Source organism: Penicillium taxi (genome assembly GCF_028828555.1).
Source record: "Penicillium taxi strain IBT 34144 chromosome Unknown utg000004l_segment0_segment0, whole genome shotgun sequence".
Classification (NCBI taxonomy): Eukaryota; Fungi; Ascomycota; class Eurotiomycetes; order Eurotiales; family Aspergillaceae; genus Penicillium; species Penicillium taxi.
This window is the reverse complement of record NW_026643206.1, coordinates 4,728,597-4,749,182: the sequence shown is the minus strand read 5'-3', so window position 1 is coordinate 4,749,182 and position 20,586 is coordinate 4,728,597. Positions and strand designations below refer to the sequence as shown.

At 45.9% G+C, this 20,586-nt stretch overlaps 8 protein-coding genes across 8 annotated transcripts; 2 read left to right on the top strand and 6 right to left on the bottom strand.

Annotated features, from left to right (window-relative positions):
• Window positions 1-46: 46 nt before the first annotated feature.
• N7495_006639 (transporter) lies at window positions 47-642 on the bottom strand (the record flags this gene model as incomplete). Its single annotated transcript, XM_057209290.1, is given in 3 exon segments — window positions 47-220; window positions 305-499; window positions 511-642. 3 exon segments carry the CDS (start codon window positions 640-642, stop codon window positions 47-49), a joined length of 501 nt encoding a protein of 166 aa, XP_057063064.1.
• Window positions 643-1,808: 1,166 nt separating this feature from the next.
• On the bottom strand, window positions 1,809-2,673 carry N7495_006638 (uncharacterized protein; the record flags this gene model as incomplete). Its single annotated transcript, XM_057209289.1, has 2 exons — window positions 1,809-2,097; window positions 2,366-2,673. The coding sequence occupies 2 exons, from the start codon at window positions 2,671-2,673 to the stop codon at window positions 1,809-1,811; spliced, it is 597 nt and encodes a 198-aa protein (XP_057063063.1).
• A 2,728-nt stretch (window positions 2,674-5,401) lies between these two features.
• On the top strand, window positions 5,402-7,092 carry N7495_006637 (acyl-CoA synthetase; the record flags this gene model as incomplete). Its single annotated transcript, XM_057209288.1, has 3 exons — window positions 5,402-5,678; window positions 5,734-6,869; window positions 6,928-7,092. 3 exons carry the CDS (start codon window positions 5,402-5,404, stop codon window positions 7,090-7,092), a joined length of 1,578 nt encoding a protein of 525 aa, XP_057063062.1.
• Window positions 7,093-7,280: 188 nt separating this feature from the next.
• On the bottom strand, window positions 7,281-8,383 carry N7495_006636 (NifU family protein; the record flags this gene model as incomplete). Its single annotated transcript, XM_057209287.1, has 3 exons — window positions 7,281-7,424; window positions 7,481-8,017; window positions 8,096-8,383. 3 exons carry the CDS (start codon window positions 8,381-8,383, stop codon window positions 7,281-7,283), a joined length of 969 nt encoding a protein of 322 aa, XP_057063061.1.
• Window positions 8,384-9,029: 646 nt separating this feature from the next.
• N7495_006635 (zinc finger HIT domain-containing protein) lies at window positions 9,030-9,674 on the top strand (the record flags this gene model as incomplete). The annotated part of the gene is made up of 2 exons (XM_057209286.1): window positions 9,030-9,100; window positions 9,173-9,674. The coding sequence occupies 2 exons, from the start codon at window positions 9,030-9,032 to the stop codon at window positions 9,672-9,674; spliced, it is 573 nt and encodes a 190-aa protein (XP_057063060.1).
• A 431-nt stretch (window positions 9,675-10,105) lies between these two features.
• Window positions 10,106-11,610, bottom strand: N7495_006634 (class I SAM-dependent methyltransferase; the record flags this gene model as incomplete). Its single annotated transcript, XM_057209285.1, has 10 exons — window positions 10,106-10,148; window positions 10,198-10,632; window positions 10,694-10,880; window positions 10,936-10,961; window positions 11,016-11,132; window positions 11,185-11,226; window positions 11,298-11,327; window positions 11,377-11,433; window positions 11,483-11,535; window positions 11,587-11,610. 10 exons carry the CDS (start codon window positions 11,608-11,610, stop codon window positions 10,106-10,108), a joined length of 1,014 nt encoding a protein of 337 aa, XP_057063059.1.
• A 720-nt stretch (window positions 11,611-12,330) lies between these two features.
• On the bottom strand, window positions 12,331-16,283 carry N7495_006633 (uncharacterized protein; the record flags this gene model as incomplete). The annotated part of the gene is made up of 2 exons (XM_057209284.1): window positions 12,331-13,142; window positions 13,196-16,283. 2 exons carry the CDS (start codon window positions 16,281-16,283, stop codon window positions 12,331-12,333), a joined length of 3,900 nt encoding a protein of 1,299 aa, XP_057063058.1.
• A 2,591-nt stretch (window positions 16,284-18,874) lies between these two features.
• Window positions 18,875-19,384, bottom strand: N7495_006632 (uncharacterized protein; the record flags this gene model as incomplete). The annotated part of the gene is made up of 2 exons (XM_057209283.1): window positions 18,875-18,985; window positions 19,043-19,384. The coding sequence occupies 2 exons, from the start codon at window positions 19,382-19,384 to the stop codon at window positions 18,875-18,877; spliced, it is 453 nt and encodes a 150-aa protein (XP_057063057.1).
• Between the last annotated feature and the right edge of the window lie 1,202 nt (window positions 19,385-20,586).

Genomic DNA, 20,586 nt, shown 5'->3' with positions numbered 1-20,586 from the left:
ACAGGAGGCATGGGATCTGCGAATGCTGGAACTTATTTAGGAACCTCTATTGTAAAAATAGAAATAATCCCGTCATATCACTCCTCGTCTCCGATTTGCTACCCAATACCAGCTTCCAAAAGGTCGACAGTGTCCATGCGCTTGGAGTCTTTGTGCACTCCCAATCACTGCAAGCTATGAGGACCCATTCTAAGATACCAGCACAGTAAAGGGCAACACACTGAACGATCCAGAAACCGCGAATTCCTCAACGATTGAAGGCAGGATAGATGCCCAGAGGTAGCGCAAATCAAGATTAACTCACTATATCAACGGTAGCACCGAGATTTTGGCGTCTCGTACCTCGAAGAATACCACCACAGCTTCCGTTAGTTCCATCAGCAATCTGGAATAGGGCCACCAAGAGTATGATGTCCGCTACCAGCTCTACAAATTGAGTGTCATTGTCGGAGATTTTGGCAAAGTGGTATCGAGTACTTATCAGAATAGCTAAAAAACGCTAAAGAAGACGGCTAGAATAGCGGATGAGTGGGCAGAATGAACGGCACCCTTTGCATTCCGCGATCCCAGCAAGTTACCAATGCGAGAGGATGTTGCAACACCGACGCAGGGAATTGTGTTCATAATCTGATCGGCCGTCATTATGACGCTCTGGGCAGGTAGTGACAAGGTAGGCGACCTGCTACTAGAGCGACAATCTCTAATCTCAGGACGGTTTCTGGCCGAGAATTAGGATGCACAATTGATACTTTGTACCTGCATCATAAGGTTCTAAATTATGGTAACCAAATCGAGTGGCACGTACTTTTGTCGCATGGCCAATTGCGACTCAACTTCCTCAATAGTGCAGTCAGCAACAAGACCAAGATCAAGATGTCAGCAACTCGGTGATTGGTTAGTTCATATCGGCAAAGAAGCCTGCTATTTCAACATTAGAAGATGCTGGCGATTCCAATATTACGTCACTTTCCTATTGTAAAGGATGGGATATCCAGATTCCAACTTCCGAATCCCTGTACTGGAATAATGAGAACGAGACGAGGTTTACCGCAGTGTACAGGCTCCTTCCCCAGAACGCATTGTTTACATCTACAGATGGAAGGTTGTCGGAGCGGTGACGTTCTTACGGTGCATATGCAACTAGTATTCTCGATGGAATAGATCTAGGTGCGTCGATGCGAAGTTGTAAGAGGAGTGTTATTCAATCTTGTCCTCGCTGTAACTAAATAGATAAAACTCGCTAGATTCACTTCCATGTCGGACCAACAGCATCGTAACCATTCTTTCTCATTAGCCCTGTGCCCCACTTTGGTCTAGTGGTATCGACAAAGGTGCAGACCTACATCTCCAGGGCTGTGATGTATGTACATCATGATCAGATCTAAGGCACATATTTGGTGCCTAAGTGGCTGAGGAGGAATTTGAAAAGTTTCTCTAGCTTGTTGTTTCGACCTCTCCATTGGCACAGAAACAGACAAAAAGCCATCAATAACTAGTATGCATACGATCATGGATACATCTTGTGCTTGCAAATTCCTCAAATTCAGTACCGATACTAGCTAAGGGTCGATATACTCCTTAATTAAATCAGGAAGCAAAGAAGACTATCTAATTGAAATGGTATAGGTATCACCACCAACTAGCTCACTTAACACATATCGGACGAATAATTCCATTGGTGCCGTTTCTGCGTCTTCAAAGCTCCAGATCGGCGAATATTGTAAGACCAGTGCCTTTCCATCATATAAAGCTTGAATAATTCTCGCCTGCCTATCACCCATACAAGAGAGAACCAAAACATATAATTTTTAGATATGCATCATCACATCATTACACGCAAAAGATCTTACTGGATGAATATGGCATGTGCTGAACGGCTTATGATTCACTCGAAGAAGCATCGCATATACGATAACACATAGCTCATGTGTAGTGATTCCACGACCTGTCTTGGTGGGACAAATAGTAGATATGCATGATAAGACCGAATGTGGTTTGCGAGGGTGATCGGTGTACCAGTAATGACTAACCAGTTCCCACATTGTTGAGGGAGTAGGAAAGTCCATATCAGAAGGGTCGTTTTCTTTGGGTGGAGGACTGTAAGAAGGTTTTTAGTCTAATATACATATATAGAGCATGCATAGACTTCTTTCCAAGGTTGTAGTATACTCACTACCAGTCTATTTGGTTTTTAAGGTCAGTGAGTGTGAAGTACTCGAATGGGCCTTGCCTAAAAGCGCGTAGGTGAGTATCGACAACACCCTCTAACTCAGTGACTAGGCTTTCAGGATCCCGTGCTTGATCAAAATCGGAACGGTCCTCTTTTCTAAGATTCTCAAGGATTGGTGCGACTTCAGAGGGGTACTTCTCCAAGGCCCTATCCATGATATCCCGTACGCTAGGAAGATGAGACAACTTCATAGAGTCTCCCGGGTCCCATTCTAGATGCATAGGGTTTAAAGGGTACATTTGAAAAAGTTTACCTGGTTGAGGTTCAAAGAAGCACGGGTTAAATTTCAGAATTTCATATTTCGCCGTATCCAAGGACACTTGAAATGCTTGGATTTCAAGTGCTTGCAGAATTTCAGGAGAAGGGAAGTCAGCCTCAAGATTATTAACATGTTGAAAGAGGGACCAGAGAAAGGAATGCAGTTGTGCTTGAGATAGTGTCATGTTGACGAAATGAAATCAAGTGAATGAAGAAGATTGAAGTAGAGATGATATGAGAGGAAGAGGCGGCGTAGATAGCTCAGCATTTGTCAAAAAGTGGAGGATGGATGAGTTACCTCTTTCGTGGTCTATTTGATGTCGTGATTAGTCCGTAATATAACTTAAAAATGTCTAGCAGTGCTCCACGGAGTTGATTGGTGCCTATGTTAATTCTGCGTATCCACGCCATTTGACTAATGCTTCGTGCCACTGACTACTTCTAATTCTATCTGTTCGTGCTTATAATATCTCTTTCACTTCGTATTCTAGTTCTCCCTTGACTACCAGCGGTGAATCGTCCACGATTTATGATAGTAATAGGTCTGTTGTTGTAGATCTTATCAGGTCGATATGGAAGACTAGGTATGTGTTACGGGATGAATACAGAAAGTGGTACGCTGTAGAGACCCGATTTTAAACAAGAATCTAATTCAAGAAGGTAAGTGCATATGCTCTGTATAGGAGCTAGAAGAATAGTCCCTATAAGGGACTAGGCATACTATCGGGTATTTACCCGTCACATTATCCCCCTCCTTTCCAAGGCGTAGACATAGTGGCCGCGAGGCTTGTGGGTAAATATGTATAGATTAATTACTGAGAGATACTGGGAGATATCTACAAACAAATTAGGCTATCTAGATAATTCAGACCAAAGTGAAAATTGGAAGACACTGGAAGGTTTCGATAGTTGAAAGCTATGCCAAGTTGGTAATCCCTATAACAGCCACTCGCACCTTATGAGTTCCGGCATAACTGTCACGGGGCGGGCAGGTGAGTAGAATTATACTAGAACTGGACAGACAGTATTGCATTAACTGGCAGGCTAAGACGAAGACGTAGCTTGAAGAGCTACATTCAGACAAGGTTCTGAGTTTACATGAGGTTGCGGGTCACGTGGCCCGCACTATCTAATCAATCAGTAGTCGTCTGAGCTGGCACCGTGACAATAACACCCTAAGACATAAACACATGCGAGATTGAAAAGAGTTCCGTAAGAAACTAGCGGATCTCGTCATCTGTCTCGTGTGACTGATCTCGTAAGGTCGCTAATGCTGGTCGCGTAAACCTATGATACTCGCTATCTTGGTCCCGATAGCGTTCACTGATCACTTCCTCAAAGCTTCCCTATTCACGGCCCTTCTAATCCATTAGACTCTCTACCTAAAACCAAATTCTCTTCTCGCAGTAGCCTGGGAACCATTCACAGAATAATGTTATGTCGATAACTCCCCTTCTCTTCGCCATCTTCTTAATTCTTTTGATGGTGTCTATCACATCCTTGTCCTCGAAATAGGGAGCTCCTAGAGACCCTGGTTCCGGCATAGTCGCACTAGAGAGAGACGTCTATGCTAGTCTTGTAGGCTGGGTAAACATAGGATCCTCTAGTAGGAACTTCACAATCATTTCTAATAGGGACTGGACCTACCTAGGTGGTAGAGGGGTACCTTGCCATAGGGCACTGTCGGTTCACAGGGATCTCGATGCACTATTACTACTACATTTATATGTAGAGTAAGTGTGCGGTAAGATGTGTGTTCATTATAAGTTCCAACGATGGAATCGGATATGGCCCGATTCCATTAGTTCTATTCACATCTCGGGTCCATTCACTGCAGTAAACCAGATTCCGTTGGTTCTAACAGGCACTCTTGGCCACTGGCGACTAAGGAGTTTCTCAATCTCCTTATGACCATCTTCGCCAGACGTTTCTGACTAAATCCGATCTGGTTCGCGATACCCTCTAAAGGAGGGCAGGACAGCACCAGGAGACATGCTGTCCGCACTAGTTGGTATAGACGATGGAGTAATAGGGCTCATATTGCTAGAGGTCGATGATGAACAGGTAGACAAATAAGAGTAACACGAATCTAAGTTGAAAAATGTAGTTCCCATGGGCCAATCAAAACCAGCTCCCGTAGTTCGCTCGTTTCTGTTAGCATGCTTGCTAAGAGATAACGTAGTAGCTAGAGGCATTCGTGGCACAGCGCGACCATTCTGTATCTTTGCCTAATCAGTCGTCCGGTAAAAAAAACTCATCTACTGATTTCAACTGAAGCTAAACCGCCGCTCCTAAATGGATTCTCGGGGTCAAGCTTGTCTGCCACTTTTCTGATGACCCAACTCTTTCTTTTCCTCCCTTACTTCACTAGCGATTTCTCCATTCGTAATTCTTCCTGCGTATTCAGCAACCTGCGTAAGTCACCATATGAAACGGGGAACGTTCTAGGCAGCACGGTAGGAAAGTGCAGCTCGATTCAGCCAAGAAAAACCAACCACAACCACGAGGGAAGCTCAATGAAAGGAGGGAGTCAAAAAATGAAGAGGTCTAAAAGGGTGTTTATTCTGTAAGTAAATATCACAACTTCTAGATAAATGGTACCACTCGGTTCTGCTGTCACAGACCGCTTTCTCCTTCATACTACTGTATATCCCCACTACAATAGTTAAGGACTGTATATAGTGGGGAAGCAGTTAGTATTATGGTTTATGAAGGCGGTGTGAGGTCAGAGTAGCGGCGGCAGTATAGCTGGCGAGTATAGATGGGTTAGCCCATTATGTTCCATTCCCCTGTTGTTAGTGCAGTTCCGAAACCTAATTCCTATCTGAATTGACCTGTGCATTTTACTGCACTGCCGACGAACGTTCCCCGTATCAGGACGTATTATACCAAACATCCTAAGCGCCGCTCCCGATGCCGCTCCCCTCACTTCCTATATTCTTGGCAGCTCAGCAGCACTCGCGCAGCGACCCTAGCAAAATTGCTGTCATTGACACCACCAAGCAGCAATCCTTCACATTTACACAGCTTCTAGAAGATGTCGATACTCTGCGAAAGAAGATTCTTGATCTTCTAGGATTAACGGTAGATCTAGACGAGCGGCGCATTGCGTTCCTAGTCCCCAGTGGATACGACTACGTTGTTACACAATGGGCTATCTGGGCATCTGGCGGCGTGTGTGTACCTCTTTGTATGTCATCCGATCAGATTCAAGCCTGATATACCGTGAACTAACATAGCCATAGGTACAAGTCACCCAGTCAAGGAGCTTCTATACGCAATTGGCGACTCGGATCCGTCACTACTTATTATTCACCCAACATTCGAGAAAATAGGGCCATCCTTACGCGAGGGTATCAAGGCCGAGCTTCCATTCATGGGACTTGATCCAATTAACACCAACGATTCACTCACTCTACCCACATTCTCGCCTTCGTTCTCTCTCGACCGTCGCGCCCTAATCATCTATACATCTGGAACAACGGGCAATCCTAAAGGAGGCGTGTCTACCCATGAAAACATCACATTCCAAGCATCTTCTCTCGTCAAGGCTTGGGAATATAGCTCGTCAGACCATTTGATTCATGTGCTTCCACTCCACCACGTCCATGGTATTATCAACGGCTTGACGGCAAGTCTTCTCAGCGGCGCAACGGTCGAAATGCACCCGAAGTTTGATCCAAAGGTTGTCTGGGAGCGGTGGTCTGATGCTGGCTCTTCTACTTTGTTCATGGCTGTGCCGACAGTGTACTCCCGTCTAAACGACTACTTCAATGCCCACATCCGCGGTACAAGCAACGAAGAAGCTGCTCGAACTGGTGCGCGCAGCCTGCGTCTGCTTGTCAGTGGGTCAGCGGCCCTGCCAACACCCATCAAGACTGAATTCGCTGAAATCACCGGGCAGATTCTACTGGAACGCTATGGGATGACTGAGATTGGTATGGCGCTTAGTTGTGGGTTGGATCTAGACAAACGCGTCGATGGAAGTGTTGGTTGGCCGCTCCCTGAAGTGCAGGTCCGTTTGACGGAGAAAGAGACCGGCCGTGTCATTGATGGAATCGATGAAGATGGCATGATTGAAATCAAGGGTGGCAACGTGTTCCGAGAATATTGGCGCAAACCCGAGGCTACAGCGGCAGAATTTACGGACGACGGATGGTTTAAGACTGGCGATGTGGCAAGACGGGACTCTACGGGCGCTTATTTCATTCAAGGGCGTGCATCTGTTGATTTGATTAAGTCTGGTGGATATAAGATATCCGCTTTGGATGTGGAGCGCAAGATGCTCTCGTTAAAATGCATTCAAGAGGTTGCTGTTGTTGGACTTGCGGATCAGGAATGGGGCCAACGAGTGGCTGCAGTGGTCAAGTTCCGTGAAGGGGTAGGTTTTCGAAATCCGAGACTATGATATATTTATTTTCCGCTGATTGCTTTTTTAGACTGCGCCGCTGGAATTGCCTGAGTTGCGTGCCAAACTGAAGAGTGAAATGGCTACATACAAGGTCCCGACGGTTTTGAAGGTTGTCGATGGCATTGAGCGCAATGCGATGGGCAAGGTGAACAAGAAGGTCATTATTCAGAAGTATTGGCCGGAACTTGTCTGATTGACATGATGTGCGGTAATTCAGTAACGGGAAAAGATACTAAAGGTACTATAGATCTTCAAAGTCTACCTAGGTAGTTCATATATCAACCATGTATAGTTTATATTTAACGAAACTGAAATTACTGCGGGTTAAAGTTCCACGCGTTTATATTGTACAAGATTCGTATATGCTAAAAGGTACTGTCCTTATGGCGCATTGTCCAATGAGCTACTGGCAGCAGCACCAGCACCCTTCTGCTGGCGCAACTTCTCCTCGAACTTGGAGAATTCATGCATAGAGATCACTTCTTCTTCATCCATCACCTGTTCGACGCCCTTAACCTCCTCAATCTAGAAAAAAGAAAGACATTAGTATAGATCTCGGTCCGAACAAGCAGGAAACTCACATAATGCATCAACATCGACTCAATACCATTCTTGAGCGTCACAGTGCTGGAATCACAAGTTCTACAGGCACCACGCAGCTTCAACTTCACGATACCGTCGTCAAATCCCCGGAGCTCAATATCACCGCCATCCTCTTGGATAGCAGGCCGGATGCGGGTCTCCAACAGCTCCTTGATCATTCCGACAACCTCATCGTCATCTTCGTTGTAGGCCAATGAGTCTTCCTCTGTTCCCTGGCCGTTCTCACCATCAAGGCTTTCGACTACTGATACGATAGTCTCTCCCGAAGTCACGGCCTGCGTGATGAGACTGAATACTTCGGGCTTAATGTGAGCCCAGTTGACATCGCCAGACTTGGTCACTGTAATAAAGTCTGGTCCATAAAAGACTGAGGTGACACCTTCAACATCAAACAGCTTTGCAGCGAGTGGAGAGGGGTGAGGGGGTGCGATGGTTGATCTTGGGGAAAGGTATTCGAGGAAAGAAGTCGGGAACTCTTCAGGAAGAACTCGGTGATTGGGGATAAATTTCAAAGCCTAGTTAAAGGTAAAAGAAAAGTGTCAGAAGTGACATAATTGAAAATTTGTACGCCTGAATTGGAAATGATCACTAACATCGGGATTGGGGGTGTTCTCGGTTTGGATGAAGATAGTGCGCTTGTTTGTGGGCAACAGGCCGTTCATGCCAGTCTGGGACACGGACAGTTGGTGTGACTGTACTGATGGTCGGCGACGAGTCTCAGAGGCTGTGATGGTGGGCAATCGAGCGGCATTTGATACATTTCTGCAACCAAGTACCGCGGGTCTGATGGACCGGCTGCCAGCTCTCGAAACGGGAGCAGCCAACCGAGCGCTCAAAATTGTGCGACGGAAGATGTTTGTAGATGATAAGCTTGCTGCCATCTTTGAATTTCCACGGGTGAGTTGAATCAAAAATGTACAGCACAAGATAAAATGTTGGACATCGCAAGTCCAAGGCTCTGACGCAATTCCATGGTCACGTGATAATGGACAATTTGAATGACAAATCATGTGTCCAATCAGAGGCAACTAGTTTGAATGCCGTAGTATGTTTATGTGCCGATATTCGGACACTCTCTGTGAAGGGCATCCGGTCAAAGACTTCAAGCTGTTTAGCTGTACTGCTTGAACTGAGAACATGGTAGAATTGGGAGGCAACTTTTCATACTTGTTGAAACACTGAGTATATACTTAGGTAGGAGGCTATGGGTGGTAAAAGGGTTTAGTGCTCCATATCAGGTGATAGCTTTGTTATATTTGAAAATATATCACTATACATGACCCAACTCACCTGAAGTCAGATGAGAGAAAGCCAGCGATGCTTGATGAGCAGTTTTGATGTGCATCTAGAGACATGGGCCCATTATATACTGCCTGGAATTCCAGGCACCAAAGGCCTTATCGCAATCTTCGGTAGAACATTTAGCGCTAGAATTTCGTTCTATTGGAGTGCCCTCTCACATTCACATGGAAATTCAACGTGCCATATATTCGCTATACTGAAACTATCTACTTGAATAGTTTTAGAATGTCCGGCTCCTGTGAAGTCTGTTCTTTGGAGCCCTTCAAGTATCGCTGTCCAACATGTGAAGTAAAGAGGTAATCCTTCAATTCTCCACGCGCTGCGCAGAGTTACTTTTTCAAACAGCTGCTTAATTAATTTACTACCAGCTGCTCGCTTGCATGCACGCAAGCCCATAAGATATACTGCACTCCCAAACCTGTCCTACCAATCGAGAGCCAACCTCCTTCAGATACAAGTCAACTTCAATTTCAAAATGGAGAAAGTCACCAAGCTACAGCTAGCTCAGCGCCAAACACCAAGCAGGACAAGAGCCCCGCTGGTGGAATAGATAAATATACAGAACTCAAGGAACTCCTCGACCGTTTCCCGCAACTTCGCTCCCAGCTACGAGAAATATACGAGGCCACGCAGGAAGAGAAATGGGTAGAATGGTACAGGCCGCCTATGCGAGGTCGCCCATCTGCTCGTGGAAGATCACAAGGCAAAAAGAGCAGGGGACCTTGGACAGCCGAGAAAGGTTTCAAGCGCGGCCTTGGGAAAGTGCGGAAATTTAGACAGGACTGTGATGATGAGGAGGAGACTGGGACTCCTGCTGAGGCGTTTATGAGATTTTATGACCTGGCCATTGAAGGTATGCTGCCTAAATGAGCTCAACAGATTTAATTGGGTTGGACAAAAGTTTTTTATGTTAATGGAAGGTTCGTGGCAATCTAACATCATTGCGGGACAATAAGATGGAAGATGGGATACCCTGTCATGTACGATTACGATGATATTGCATTTTGGAGTTTTCTCAATACTACAGCTTGACCAGTTTGCAAATATGTTCGCTGGGGGAATTGACCTCATGGCTTCCGTTTCAAATCGTTAAACCAGGCAATGGGCGCAATGAATGCAATGAATGCAGGCCGAAATAGATATTTACAGTCAAGCGAAAGCGGCCATTTCAATAATCTCCCTCAATATCATTGGGTTATAGGCCCTTTTATGAATCATTAGATCCATGAGACTTGTATCTCCTAATCTATGATATCCATCTTCACTGCTTCGTCGATAGCCGTGTTCTCGGTAGCTGAAGTCTAAAGCTCGTGATCGAAGGGCTTGCGTGCCCACACACGTCGTCTATACAAGTCAGTATCGATCACACGGCCGATAATAACTATAAACTTACGCTCGCTGGTAAAGGTGGTAGCGTGGGTTTTTCAATTCAGCACGCATCTTAGCCACATACACGCGCACCTGCTCGTTCGTCCACGGCTCAGGCTTGCCGAACTTTGTCAGTAGCCACATACACCACCCTTCCATACCAATCATCCAATGTTGGAAGTTGACAGTTCCAGCTTCCTTGAACTTTTGTTCAAGGGGCCAGGGTCCAATTGGCCACTTGTAGTTCTTGACGTTGAAGTCCACGAATCCGGCCTTGGCCATGGCGGCGTCCATTGTGTCGACTGTATCGCAGTCACGTCCAGCTGCCAGGCCACATGCTAGCATGGTAGGGCCCCAGTTGTTGAGGACGCTATCACTATCTGCAGGCAGACTGCCGTCATCACACAAGATGACCGGGCTGGCTTCTATCTGTTCAATCCAGCCTCCTGGTTGAAGTTTGCTATGAGCAAAGTCGTTAGGATACTTGTTAATTACAGGAGGAATGGGATGGGATGGTTTACTCGTAGCACTGCTTGTAGACGCGATCCCACTCCTTTTGATCAAAAGATCCGATCATGATCCGCATGTGAATCAGGTCGAAGGGCTGTTTCCAGGTCCAGTCTTGTAGAATATTGTCCACTTCCAATACACAGTTGGGCGGCGACCAGGTCACTGGCGGCGGGAAAAGGTCGACGCCACGGACCGTCGCTAAGAATTGGTCAACTTTCCGCACAGGCGTAGAGGTATGGAGTTGGTAGCATACCCTCTGGGAACATGTCGGCGACATCACTATCAAGCTGTCAGTCCCAAAATCCAATTTTACTGATTTAGATTTGAGCATACATAGCCCAGACGCCTTTTCCAGTACCAATATCGAGAATGTGCTTCGGGTTGTTTCCAATAGGGGCCCGGAATAGAGGATTCTCTCTTTCTGAATCCAGAACCATTGTTAATAGATGTCTAGGACTGTTAGTATAGCTATTTTCATTCATAAAGACGGGCTCAGGCATACACGACTTCATAGGACTCGAACATCTGATCATCGGAAGGGATCCTATATCAGCGGTTAGAGGATAGATTCTGAGGGAAATATAAGGTTGTCCATTATTATTTTTTTTCTCGTACAAATACTCCTTGTTACTCAGTGTTTGGTATCTGTGGCACGATCAGCAACGACTTTTTAGAATTCTAAAAGGATACTTACCGTCGGCCATTCTCAATCAAACCTCGATAGATCGAGGAACCGATGGAGGTTGTTTCCCTAATCTGGTGAGAAGCGATGTACGAATTGAATGCTATCACACACTTACGACTGCCAGTCATCAGGGTAGTAGGCACCCTCGGCGGTATAAACGTCGACGTCCTACTATCTGTCAGGAGAAAGACGACAAGAATGAAGAATATCAGTACATACCACAGCAATGTGTTGATCGGCCATGATTTCAGTATCTAAGCAGATAAAACCAAGAAATCAGAGAAATTGAAGGGATTTAAAGATGAACAGTTCAACAAGTGGCGGCCTATTTCCTTCTATTTTGGCTTCTGATAGTATGCCCCGCACTAACCCTAATTCTGAGATATGATTGATTAGAATGACCAAAACATACGGTGTTTCTTTACTTTTACTCAATGAGTATAAGTTGTACTTGACTATATAACTTAAGCTATATTAGCTTGACGGGGAAAAGGGATTGCCAGTTCCGTAATGAACTTGCGGTATTATCCAATCCTTTTAGCCCTAATTGGTGGGGTTTGTCAATTATCATGGTAAGCGCACGGAGTATACGTAGTACGAGGTACTTTGGCTAAGTCTAAGTGGAGGGCATTTCTGATCTACTCAGAAGGAAGAGGGGAAGAGGGGAAGAGAGGAAGAAGAGAGAGTCCCGTCCTGCAAATGTTTCCTTTACTATTTTAGAATTGACCGCTCTTTTCACTTCTCACATACTACACATCAAATTACTTTCATATAGTTATAAGCTGCAGAAGATTCTTCACAATTATGCAATCGTTGCCACGTGTCAAACATCCCCAAAATATATCAATTTCAGCCAACCAGAGTTGCTGAAGCGGAAACAGAATCCGAAACGTAAAAACGTGAACAAAAAAACAAGTCGCTATTTAATGCAATATCATAATTAAAATCTTTAGTAGTTCCATTTTAGGCCCATCGCCAGCCAGATTCTTGGGAGCCTTGGAACTGTAACAGGCTCCTCTTTCCTCGTGGTGCGAATGGGTTGATTTCTCGTTTCGTTTTCTCCATGAGAAGCTGCTCTGCAGCTTTCACGTCGATACCCTCGCCGGTATCGGTGATCTTCAGAGCCCACTTCACGTCTTCTTCGTCAAATCCAAGTTCTGTCACCATGCGTGTAATGGCACGGTCAACTGGGTCTTGAATTTGAGGTCGTAGAGGTGCTGGGGCAAGAGAGGATGTTGAGGAGTTGGATGGTTGAGATGATGTAGCTGAATGTTTAGGGGTACGAGGAGCTGTGCTGGAAGTGGATGTAGATGCACGATCGAGTATCAGCGCTGGTACGGGTGGAACAGGTCCACTGGAGGTCCCGTTCAGGTTGTGGAGGACAGTACTGAATTGAGACATGGGACGCTCATCGGCAAGTAGGATGTCCAGCTCATGAGGCTTGAAGCTTCCTCGCAACCGACGGGTTCGAAGCTCGAGCGAGAATGCGCATTGTCGTTCGCGGTCCTGCTCGCGTGACTCTGAGTCCCCGGAGGATAACTCGTGGGGGCTAGCAGTGTCAGGGGAGGCAAAACGGACATTGTCTTCGTAGACAAGAGAAAGAGCTTCCTTCAGGAAGGATGCCCTGGTCGTCTCAGTATCTGTCAGTTCCCACTTAGTGAGACCAGCCGCCTGAGCTGTCTCGAATGTAGCAAGAGTGGCCTCTGCGGGACAGATAGAACTGAGAACCAAGACTGCCGACATACCGAGAGTGAGAATGTAGGATGTCCATTCCTCTATTCGTAAGGATTAGCATAGTGCGTTGAGTACGGGTGTAATTTGAACTTACCAAGAACAGTCTGCTCTCTGTTCGCATCTCCCTCAGGCACATCCATGCCGTCATAGATGCCCACCTTACGAGCCTCAATGCATTTACCGTGCAAAGGCTGCAACAAAACTGCCAGGCAGGTCCAAATTTCCGTCATGTCATAAAGCTGCTTTGGCGACAGGCCCTCAATATTTCCAAGACCAAATCCCTTTGGCGGCTCAAATAGAACTTTGTTCATGCCAAAGGGCTCTGTCATGGTTGATGCGGCGCCCGCAAAAGCACGAGCCTTAGCGCCACCCTTCAACCAGTCTACTTGGCCTTCCAGGTCTGCCTCGCGACCCTTGCCGCTACCGAAAATGCGACAGAATGTCCAGATGCGCCAGAAGGCATCATCGACCTCTTCGGCACGGGCGTAGTCCATGCCCGATAGGCCGCGAACAGTGTCATGACGCAAGAATGGAACACATCGAACCAGCATCATAGACTTGAGCTTTGCTAATGCATAGATATCCTGGGCATATCGCTCCAAGTAGGTGGTGGGCGTATACTCTGGTACCTGGGCGTCTGGATCACGGTGCAGCACCTCAGTGTCCCATGGAGGACTCATCTCGCGCAGCTCCCAGGCAGGTGGTGACATCTTGAAAACGGCGCTCTTGATTAGTGACATCTCTTGCTCTTTAAAGACACGGTAGAATTGACGGTTGACAATTGCCAAACTGAAGAGATCATCAAGGGAAGTCGCATTTTGCATCAGTGTCATGATGATGTGATCTGGTAAGTTTTCAGACCAGTTTGCAATAATGAATTTTTGGCTAAACAGTGGCTCCATCACCTGTTGAAAAGTAAAAGGTGTCGGTGGTGTGGCATCCAGCTCGTAGACAGGGTCCAAAGCGATCTGATTGCTAGGTTTGGGGATAGGGATGGCTGAATGTGTTTGATGAATGCTGTCAAACGTAACTGGGATTTTTTCTTCCTCTGAAAGAGTCGCTCGTAGTTCCAGGCTGGGCTTTTTGGAAGGTACTGGCGGAACAACATTGCCCTCCAACTCCGCGTCTGCAGTCTGCCTCTGGCGATCTGACGGAACAGAACCATAAGGCGGGGATAAATCGAGATTGCTTGTTTGTAATCGTGGTAGTTGTTTACGCAAACGTTCTCGTGGGTTTTTGATAGGGCTGGAGATGGCTTCGTCGTCGGACTTGGAAACAAAAGGCAACGAGTTGGATCGCTCACTCAATGGCTTAAGCGCTCCTTCGATTACCAACGAGGCTTCCGATCGTGAAGCTAGCATGCTCATTCGAATCTCCTCCACTCGAGGAAGGGACTGTTTGCGATGAAACAAACTGAATGACTTTTTGAGCTTCCACTGTTCGTCTTTTCGCTTTTCCTTTCCATCACTAGGCTGACGGGAATGGCTGCTTGAATATTTCACTTTGGATAAGTCCTTCTTGGACTCTTTCTTCGAGAGTTTGGGTTTGCTGTGCTCTTTGGGTTTGCTCTGCTCTTTGGGTTTACTGTGCTCTTTGGCCTTGGTGTGCTTGTGTCCCTTCTCTTCTCGAGCTTGCTGGGCCTTCATCTCGTCAACTCGGCTCGACCTGCTCTTTTTGGGTGTCTGTGGCAGCTCTGGAGACAATTGGGAGTTTAATCTTGAATATGGAGATTTCATTGGAGGAGGTAGAGGTGCGCGTCGCGTTGCGACAAGCTCGCCGTTATTCCGACTGATTTGGAGTGGCCCGTCTAGAATCAACACTGTCTTTCCTTCCTTCTCAAGATCCGCCAGCGTAGCCTCCAGCTCCTCTGCTGCCTGTGACATTGTGCGGCCATCACCACGCATATCAGTCCGGCTTGAGTTCTGAGAAGGTGCCGCTTGGCGTTCTTGATGATGGCGATGTCCAGCTGGTCCTGCACTTACATGATATGCGTGGTCGGCTGGTCTCCAGTGTGGGTTTAACATCGACTGCTCCTCCATTTGAAATGCAGGAGAGAAAAGTGAAGGCTGTGATTCATACTGGCGGATTGATAAAGGGTTGGGCTCAATAATGGGCTCGAGAGATGGTTCAAGGGGTAGAGGCTTGTTCCTCCAATCTTCTATTGTTACTCTCGAGGTAAGTGAGTTGCTGCGACTCGGCCTGGAGAAGCTAATTCGTCTCGATGGGTGGCGTGGTATCGCTGGTGGTATTCGTTCTGCGCTCGACGACTTCATTATCTGTCCCGTCGATATGCTACGTGATAGATTTTGTGAAGGCCGTGCTGCGGATTGAGGGCGTGTTGTAGATAGAGTCCGTGAAGTCAGTGGCCGTGAATTTAAAACCGAAGCTGCATCATCAAACACTCCAGCAGCAGCAGGAGACATAATCGAGAAGGCATCGGCTGAGCAGCACCTGCCTGCTTCATCACCGCCCACATATCCACCATCAACACTCATGAATGATGCCCGCCTGCTGTAGCAGGACGACGCTCCATCGAAAATGTTCTCTTCAGATGAGTTGTGAATCTGCAATTCAAAAGAAGACTCATATCCATCCTCTCCAACTGCAGCATCCTCCGAGTTCATGTACAGACTGTTTACTCGACGTTCAAGCTCATTGCGAAAGTCGGATGGTGTCTCGGTCTTCTTCATCTTCTTTTCATACAACCCCACTGGAGGAGCCAAAGAGATGTTGTTTGTAAGCTCTGGGAAAAACCGGGCCAAAACAGAAGCAGAGCGGGCAGATGGTCGATCCGACAGTGGAGAGATATCAGAATCGTCAGAGTCGTGAGGAGAATCCAGGTAGGTGATAGTAGGTACAGATCCTTGTGGAGAGTTGTCGTCTGCAAAGGCCAGGAATGATCTTTGACACGGAATTCTAGGAGTTGTTCCCATGTCCACCTCACTGAATGCAGAATTGGGAACTGATGGCATACCGAGCTTTTCATGAGCCTTGGATTGGCTCTTTGGCGGGACTATCAGCTTCATCTTCTCTTTCTCTTTTTTTGAAGCTTTGCCCCCGTCAGAAAGCCATCTTGGCTTGTCACTTGAGTCCTCCTCCGCCTTGAAAAAGCTTCCCTTGATCTTTATCGGTGGTGGACGGCGTGTCTTCTTCCTCCAGTTTGAGAGAGGCGTGGAAACCATCTTGCAAAACTGTTTCCCGCTTCGATAATTCTAATTAAAGTGTGGCGGCCGAGGGCATTGTCGAATGTCTTTGTTTAATTCTATATTTGCATTAGATCCAAGCCAGTAATTCACTGCTCCCCTTATCAAAGAACTTACTATATTAGAATGTCTTGGTAAATTCGTGGACTTGGCTGAACGGTTCTTTGTATAAAAACGTGGTAAGGAAACAAAAACGGAAACTTCGGAACTCGTAGATCTCCCTGAATTGTTTATAAAACCTTACTTTGGAAAAAAGCGGAAAAAGAAAAGAAAGATTACATGTTTTTTGGGGCAGGTCAGAAGCATTTTCCTTTAGGGGAGTAGGTGAATGGGGGCGATGAATCAAACGCATGTCTATAGCCACATGGCTTTTCGGCCCCGGAATAGTGGAGCCCTGATTGCGCAAAATAGTAGGCCTCGATATGTATGGGCTGTCGAGTCTGCAGGAACCTCTCCAACTGACGGAGCACGGCCTTGCGAAGCACGGCCTTACGGAGCACGGAGAATACAGTGAACCGATGTTGGGGCCAAATCTGCACAAGTGCATATTCCCGATACGGAATTTCAGGAATGCCAAGTACAAGCTACAATAATAGATGTTTTGTAGTCTTTTATATATTCGATAATGTGTTGTAAAGTACTCTTAATTGTCCACGTCGTTGTAGAAATTCTGCTGGAAATGCAATATTTACAATCTCACGTCGGATATGCATGTATGTAACCTGAAGAATCTCGTAGGCAAGCACGGCTTATCAAAGACATGCTGTCAGGGGTAGTCTATGCATGAAAGAGCAGGTTTATGGGAAAGGGACCAATAGATTGACCACTTTTGCTTGTAATCTCCACTACTTTCATGAAGGATGATCCTGGATTGGTGCTAGTGCTGACTACAGACTTAGTGCTAAGACTTTTGAATTAAAGTGGAGTTTGCATATCATACTCCACCTCTAAAAAAAAGTCATGTAACTTCCTAGTGCTAGTAGTAACTAGTTCATCACTGCAATGTACCTTATCAGTCTTTATTGACCCCTGAACTAGGTCGTGCACAGTTATTCGCCACAGGAAGAGACGCCGTTACCCGAGATACACGCTTTGTTGACACTTTCTATACCAAATAAGGTAGTTCGAATCGAGGGGAGTTATCGCCCCCAAAAAGGGTCAGGGATTTCCTGTGGTGATTGATATCTCCCCATCTATTACTGTGATATGGAGCCTAAGAGGCATCATCTTTCAGATTCTGGAATGGGTTTTCACCCGGATTTTCACGGAAGATCATCAGCTTATTACATGTCTCCTCCGGAATCCACAACTGAGGTCAGATCATGGAACAAGGAATTATAGACTACAACCACATATCCACCTACCCACATTTTGAATGAAGCCCAAATAAGCAGCCTTTAGGTCTTCAGCGTCACTTAGTTTCATCATATCCACCCTTGTTATGGTCAGCTTACAGTTGGACTGTCACTGGCACTGGCGGATGACGGGGCAACCAGCATGGGGGCGAGCAGCACCTGGGTAGCTTTGTACTTCTGTGTATGTCTCTAAAATCTCAATGATTAAACCTTGGAAGTGTCTACCAGTTGCCTAGGAGACGCCCATAAGTGTTTATGATCCTGTAGCTGCGCCGCAATCTCTTCTGGATCAATCTTGTCAATTATCTAATGATAAGCCCTGGTTTGAGATAAATATATCGCAGATCTGGCATCAACAAAATATTGAACAATGGGACTTGTATTAGGGAGTGGAAATCTAGCTGACTACCTACGAAGTCACACAAGTGCTTATATGACGAGCCTTTTCACGTAAGCCAAGTATTTTGAAGTGGACAGGGATACATGTGCATGGATACCTAGACAATGAACACCGAAGTATTAACCTTCCAAGTCGAGATCATTCCAAGTTTGACCAGCATGACGAAACATCAGCCCTTACGCTGACAAGGGTCTCTCACGAGTGATTTGTTTTACTAGCAATGATCCTTCTCAGTTAATCCCACTAGATCCTCTAGAATCCAAGATATCCAGATAAATGAAGGAATGGAGTCTACTGTCCCGTCCGGGCCAGGATCCCGTATATTAGATATCAGAGGCCCCCCAAGCGCCACTTGAGATTTATAATTACACGGCTCGGATCAATTCCTCCCTGTCAAATAGCAGTTCAAGAGTGGAATCCATGAATAATAAGAACCTACTGCAGATCAGCTGTAACTAGCTCACTCTTCCCCGCATTGCCAATGCCATCAGCTTCCTTCCCATCAGCCATGGTCAATGTGGCAGCTATTGAACCTCAGCCAGTTGCATTTCCCACTTGACAAGGGTCTTAAATTTAGAACTGTTTGGGTCAGAGGGTTGAAGTTTGAGTCAATTTCTAATAAAAGTGGTGGATCTCAATCCTCTAGGGCCTTGTTCGATGGCTGGGAGTCCTTCAAGTTTCAAGTTCTTCTCGAGCCGAGTCAGAATTTCTCCAAGCCACCATGACCATAACTAATAGATATATTTATCTGCGAGTCAAAATTCCTTCTTAGCTTCTTCCCTCCAGCCTTATATATTCGTAAACTGCTTGAATATCTATAATATCTTTGGGCCATCTTGAACCACAGAAATCGCGCGTTCCGTGACAATGCCATCGTCCACAAGTTTCTGGACAAAGGCCAGGATCCAGTCATGGCAGGTAAGTGCCTATATAAAAACTCAGTCAGAATCCTGTGCTTCTTGTAATTCTTATATAGCACATACTAATGGGTCAGAGAGGTCGAGATTGCTTTTAGGAGGCTCAACTACTAAAGCAATCGACTCCAATTGGTCCCGTGCAGTTGTATCCATTCCTTCATTCCCATTACCCACTGTATCTTTGATGCACTGATCTTCCACCTCCCCAAGCGGCAGGGTGACGTACTTGCGGTTGTCTGTTAAGAAGTTGTAGTTACGCTTGAATTGTAGACAAAATCCGGTGGTAGGATTCCCAGTGACATGAATCACCTTTCCTACCTCGCCGGTATCGCCTGTAGGAACAAAGATAGCTTGATGAGCGGGTTGCAATCCGTTTGAGAATACGGCCAGATAGATCAAGCGAGGCATCTTGATGGTCACTTCTAAATACAAAAAGTTTCAATATTCTTGCTCCTTTAAGGAGAGAATGCAAGTGTTATTATGGCCGATTACCAACCAGGTCATAAAAACACGATATCCTGGTTCTTAGGGTGTAAACAGAAATAAAGGCATCACCACGACGTACGTTGTAGATATAACCGAAATGAGGGGTATGCCAAGTAGAACGTATCCATGGATCTGTTGAGCGGGACCTCGGAAGATATGCTTCAACTTGTATGATTGACTAAGTTAGAGAATAAGCGGAGAAGTTCCAAGGTTGAAGTCAGTCATTTATACTCTATGATTTCAGCCGATGGTGGTCAAGCTCGCCGATGATATCAACACCTGCCCCTCGTCGCTTGAAGAATAAATTCTATCCTCATTCCAGACTGGTATTCGTACGCAGTCTTTTTGAGGCTGCTTTGCTAAAGACTTCATGACGCAATAATTCCACTAAGGGCTCCGATGAAAGTGACATTCCATTTCATTTCATTCTCGCGTTCTGACATGGTATGCGGTCAATGCAAACTAGACCGAGCCTACATATGAAGTCAGGTGCATCTATCCCTTCTACGCCCTTGAATTAGAAGATCAGAATGAAATTTACCTATAGAATACTGACTAGCGAAGTAAAAGAGACTCCTGCTCTAACCTAACAAGCCAGTGCTAACTACAGGTTCCAAGGTTCCTACCTAGGTATGAATTAACATTCTTTATTGCCGAAGTATATAAGTACGACATGAATCCAGTATGTACCTAGATCGAATCGCATGTCAGCCCGAGACATGGAATTCTTGAATCATAAAAGATATCTGTCTCTTCAGATTTCTCATGATAGTAACAATAACTTCAGTAAGCGATGTGAGGTGGATATCGGTTGAAGATAGCCGTTTTTCAATCTAGATGATACTGAGTGGAGACAGAAAGGCCCGCAAACACAGCAAACTTCCCGCTTTGGGCTGAAATTGCGGAGAAGTAAACAAAGTCCTTTTGTTTTGTTTTCAATTTTCACCTTCTTTTTCTAATCAGCGATTTCATGTCTTTCCTTTTGTTTTGATTATCTCGGATTCATTGCGCAACCCTTGAAGGGCAAAGAGGGCGCCTGTCTAAGGGATATTCCAGGACCTCTAATAGGTGGGTTCCCCTTGCACCATCGTATCCAGGGCACATTTCTTATTGATCGCAATGAA